Source organism: Ctenocephalides felis, unplaced genomic scaffold (genome assembly GCF_003426905.1).
Source record: "Ctenocephalides felis isolate EL2017-DRISC unplaced genomic scaffold, ASM342690v1 CF-g0.4_SCAFFOLD_00195, whole genome shotgun sequence".
Taxonomy (NCBI): Eukaryota; Metazoa; Arthropoda; class Insecta; order Siphonaptera; family Pulicidae; genus Ctenocephalides; species Ctenocephalides felis.
The window spans coordinates 13,470-18,972 of NW_020536349.1; the positions used below are offsets into that span (position 1 = coordinate 13,470).

The following is a 5,503-nucleotide window of genomic DNA, read 5'->3' on the forward strand; positions in this document are numbered from 1 at the left end:
ACTTGTAGTATTTAGAAAAAACTATATTATTTGTAATAATATAGAAAGAAAAGTATAGAAATATATAGAAAGTAAAGAAAAAGCTAAAAATACTACTAAAATAATTTAAAATTATTTTCAAAATACAATACTGTTTATCACTGCTATATGTAATTTATTCAACTTTTTGATGCAAACTGAGTCATTGTTTATAAAATAGCCTGTGTCTCACAGAGTATGTTTGTCCACTGAGGTGGACAGCCGTCCCCAAAGGGTTAAAATAAGATTCTACAGCAGCATTCGAATGCTAATGTGATCTCTCATTGCCGAGCATCAACCCAGACCACAGTGGCAAATTTGGGATATACTACGATAATTAGAAAACCCGGACAGTAAAAATGGTTTTGATAACTTTCGCCATGCTCTCTTCAGTTTTGCACATGATGTCGAGAAATTCCTTATAAAATCGACTGCTTTGTAAAATATTTTGACTCGAATTAGGCTCTTCTATTATTTTCAAATCAGTGTTGACTAAAATAGTTTTTTTTCCAATACTGTATTATTGTCTTTAATTTGAGCAATTACTATAATAATAACAATAACAATAATACTAGCTGTCTAATATGCACGCAATATGAGCAAACATTTTTCGAGCATAGTTCAAATCTCGAGATTGTTCGCCTAAAAGTATATAATTGATTTTACGGCGAATATAATTAAATCTCGGTTGCCGTTAGCAAATTTTTTAGCATGATATGATAGTCTCTTCGTAAAATGGCTACAATTATAATGTTTTCTTTATATATTTTTGTTAAGGAGGTGGAGGCATTCATATTATTTTTGAAAAATTTGAGTCTATTATTAGTGAGACTTTATGAGAAGGGGAGGATATGAGATAACAAAACATTTCACAAAATTGAGACAAAATTTTATATAATAAATATAAAACTCTTTAAGTCGAACAGAACATAAGAAAACATTTTGAGTTAGTTTATTGTGCATTGTGCCATACCTATAAATATTTGTTCGATGTCATCGATTATGTACAAATAAAATTGTCAGTAATTGTAAAATAAATTGTTGTTGCGATTATAAAATTAATGCGTTCGTTTAGATAAGACTTGTTGATGACATAAGATCTATCAAATTTTATAGTCTTTGTAGAAGATTCTGTTGCCTACTTTCCAATATAATACCCTCGATCTTCAATAGAATTGCTCGGTGCAATTCTACATTTGTGAATGATTTTAGTGGTTTGTCTAAATGTTCGGGTATTATGTACATATATTGCTCAGTGGGTTCAGGAAGAGGACCCTTCAAAGTTTGTCAGCTTTTCAAGGACTTTGAAAGCTGCTTCAGAATCGAAGTCCCGCTTACTTCTCTTTCTACGTTTAACTGGTGTTTCTTGTTCATGTGGAGATGTTGGTGTATCATCCACTTCGGTAAATGTGGTAATATCATAATCGACCTTTATGGGATATTCCATTTCAGACGATATACATTCTGTGGCATTGCTCTAAAAAATAGCATTAATTTTGTATTCTAAAATGAAGTAAAAAATATGCACTTCAACTTCAACATTAAGCTCATTTAATTTATTATCAATTGTTAAATATTCTGCTATTAGTAGTAAGTGCACTTACCGAACTCTGTGATTCCTGAAGCTGAACCAAAGGTTCAAAAGAGTTTCGACTTTTCCGCGGGGTCAAAAATGTCTCCAGAAACTGTAAACTATTGAAATACCAAAGGCTTGGTTTATAAACCTGAAAGTAATTTTTAAAGTTTAGTTAGGTATTTATTCTTTTATTAAATGTAATTATTAACTAAATACATAAACTAAAGAATTATAATACGTTATCAGTTCCAATACCACTTCTCAATGACTGTTTCACTTTACAATTTTTAATATTGAACTGATTTCTCAAATTCTTAATTTTTTTCTGGCACTCGCCGCAGAACTATTTACCCTTATTAACTTCCCGTAGGGCAAGTTATAGTAATCGCAAAAAAATCAAAAATGAAAATTTTTATATATCTTTACGTTTTAGAGGTTTCTGAACATTTTGGCATACCTTAGAAAAAATGGATGTATGTGTGTGTGTGTGTGTGTGTGTGTGTATGTGTGTGTGTATGTATGTACGTGTGTGTATGTATGTGCGGATACAAATTTTCGTCGACGATTTCGGGAACACGGATCAACCGATTTGAATAATTCAAAAAACATTCGATTCGTATTGATAAGGAGACGTGCTGATTAGTTTTTGGCGAAGGCAGGTCTAGCCGTTCCGAAGATACGGGGCAAAAAGTGCCGAAAACGGTAACTCAGTTTTTAAGAGAACGGAGCGTCCGATTTGAATAATTCAAAGAACATTTCACTTGTATTGACAAGATGAAGAATCGATAAAACTTTCATGAAGGTAGGTCTAGCAGTTTCGGAGATATGGAGGAAAAAGTAAAAAAATGAGCCATTTGGCGGTCAAAAATGATCATTAGACATATCACATCAAATTATCAGATATTTTATAGAGATTTTAACAATAAGTATACATTTTGTTAACATTCCTATGGGTTCCGTACCAATGCTTATGCGTTAGACGGCGACGCGGGGCTTACGCGCTTCATATTTTGTCCCTATGCAGTTAAAGCAGTACGATTGCTTTAAAAAAAAGTTCAGATCTTCCACAATATGTCAAAATAAAAAAAAAATATTTTTTTCAAAAAAAAAATCAAAAAAAAAAATTATTTTTGAAAAAAAAATTTTTTTCAAAAAAAAGTAATTTTTTGTCCAATTTATAGTTTCTCAAAAATCTTATTTTTTCAAAGTAATTTTTTTTCAAAAATGTTAATCGTTTTTAAAAAAATAATAATTTTTGGTACGGGAAGTTCCAGCAATTTGCCTTAAGGCACGATGCCTCAATTGCCTTAAGACAGAATTCCACTTACAGCTAGTCTTTGAAACCTTTTGAAACACCCGTTCCAACGCATCTCTTCGAAGATGCTTGTTGTGGTATACCGGCAAGTTACAGGCATATAAGCAAACCACTCCCTTAAAAACATCAATTAATAATTCAATTTGTTCTTTAGTCCACTTCTCCATTTTTCCTTGTATGACACACACGTACCGAGATTTATTACAATGATACGGTGTTATTTTCTCTAAAGAAGGATTTTTGGTTCTTTCCAACCAAATTGAGAACATCTATAACATTCAAAAACATATTTATTTGCTACCAAAGTTTGGTTATTATATTAATGTTTTCGTATCTTATCGTTTCTCGCCGGAAATACTTGCATTTTAGCATTATTTTTTGTGTTCCTGCACCTATTACAATAATACGGTGTTATTTTCTTTAAAGGATTTTTGGTTCTTTCCAACCAAATTGAGAACATCTATAACATTCGAAAACATATTTATTCGGTACCAAAAATTTAGTTATTATTGTTATATCGATGGAGGTAATTTTGATATTTTGAAACACAAGTTTCATAAATTTATTGCAGAATAGAGATATTATTATACAGAATTTCATCAAAGATAATTATAAGGTTATGTGTTTCATTTGACGTTCAGAGCGAGAATGTGCCTTGTGTTTCGTTGTAAAGGTCCTCTGTCCAGCCGGAAATATATAGTCCAGCGGTTTCCAACCTTTTTTTCCTTGCGCCCCCCTTTTGAAAGAAAAAAATATTGCGCCCCCCCCTAATTTTTTTAACAATTTAATTTAAATATACTTAATTGAAATTATGATTTATTCAATCTCGTACTAAATAATGCACAATATACATACATACAAAAATAATCATACAAAAATATACATACAAAAATATACATACAAACATAACTACGGATTATAGGAAAAAAATAATTTTAAATTTAATAAAAACAAATGATATAATATTCACACAATATTAAAAAATTAATGCGACGGTTGAGCTTGTTTTTCAGCACAAATTTTCTCAAACCGCGGCTCCATTGTAGAAATCGCTGTTCTCAGTTCCTTTTCTATCACTAAACGAGATCGGTACTTTGTTTTTAATACTGCTACTGCAGAAAAACCAGTTTCACATAAGTAGGATGTCACAAATGGTAATAAAATTTCTAAGGCTTTATTTGTCAAAGTTGGAAAATCGTCCTTTACTTGTAACCAAAACTTAACAATATTCTTTTCGTCCTGAAACATCTGCTTCAATGTGCTATCACTAGATAAATCAATTATCATTTCCTGCTCTGCCGTTGGAAGTCCAAAATTATCATATTTATCAATAACAAATGGATTTCTAATCCATTCGTATTTGGACATATCTAGATCTTTGAAGTAATGCGCAAATTGGTTCCTTAAACTAGTCATATGATTGATAATAAGATCTTTACTTGCTTCTATTTCATCATCAGTAACACATGTAGTTTTAAAAGAAGGAAACATATCAAAGTTATTACTTTTCATACTAGCTATCCACAGCTCTATTTTTTTCATAAACGCCGTAATCTTGTCCTTTTGAACAAAAGCATGAATTTGAGTTCCTTGCATTGATTTATTTAAATCACTTAGTCTTTTAAAAATGTCAACTAGATACGCAAATTTTGCGAGAAACTTCGTGTCATAAAATATGTCTGCTTCATCTCTTTTATTATCAGCAAGAAAAATGGCAATTTCTTTTTTGAGCTCAAACACCCTTTGAAGTACTTTAGCACGAGAAAGCCAACGTGCTTCACAATAATAAAGTAGTGCTTTGTATTCTGAGCCCATGTCATCACACAATTTTCCAAAAAACCTTTCTCTTAATGGACTATTTTTGATAAAATTAACAACTTTTATTATAATTTCAAATACTTCAAGTAATTCTTCACCCATATTTCTTGCAACAAGAGATTGCCTATGAATCATACAATGCGTCCAAACTGCACGAGGAGCCACTTTTCGAACTAGGGCCTGCAGACCAGCATTTTTTCCTGCCATAGATGGAGCTCCATCAGTGCACAGTCCAACACAGTTCTCCCATAAAATACCATTTTCAATAAAAAAGTTATCAATCATATTAAAAATTTCACTCGCCGTAGCTTTGCCTTCAATTGTCTTACAGAATAACAACTCTTCTCTAATATCATTTTCCATAACATATCTTATATATGTTATTAAGTGTGCATCCTTAGCAACATCGGTAGCCTCATCTACTTGCAACGCGAAAGAAGATAATTTAATTTTTTCTATCAACAAATCGATCGCAATCAATCGCATCGATGATCGCAAAGATCATCAGATATATCTGATATTCGTCTTCCCACCGTATTATCTGCCAGCGGAATGCTTTTAATTTGATCAGCATATGATTCACCAAACATCGTAGCTATTATGTCAATAGCTGCTGGTAGTACTAAAGTTTCTCCTATTGAATGGGGTTTTTGCATTTAGCAATTAGGTATTTGATTTTTTTTTTTTTTTTTGTTTAATGGAAAGATCATATATAAGTTTTATAACAAAGTTTTTTTCTTTTTCTTTTTCTCGCAATAATTAACAAGTTATACCAA

At 31.4% G+C, this 5,503-nt stretch overlaps 1 protein-coding gene across 1 annotated transcript; it reads right to left on the reverse strand.

The window, feature by feature from the left end:
* Window positions 1–3,893: 3,893 nt before the first annotated feature.
* LOC113383021 (zinc finger BED domain-containing protein 5-like) lies at window positions 3,894–5,090 on the reverse strand. Its single transcript, XM_026621305.1, has 2 exons — window positions 4,349–5,090; window positions 3,894–4,204 (listed from the first exon to the last, which is right to left on the reverse strand). Exons 1-2 carry the CDS (start codon window positions 5,088–5,090, stop codon window positions 3,894–3,896), a joined length of 1,053 nt encoding a protein of 350 aa, XP_026477090.1.
* Window positions 5,091–5,503: the final 413 nt, after the last annotated feature.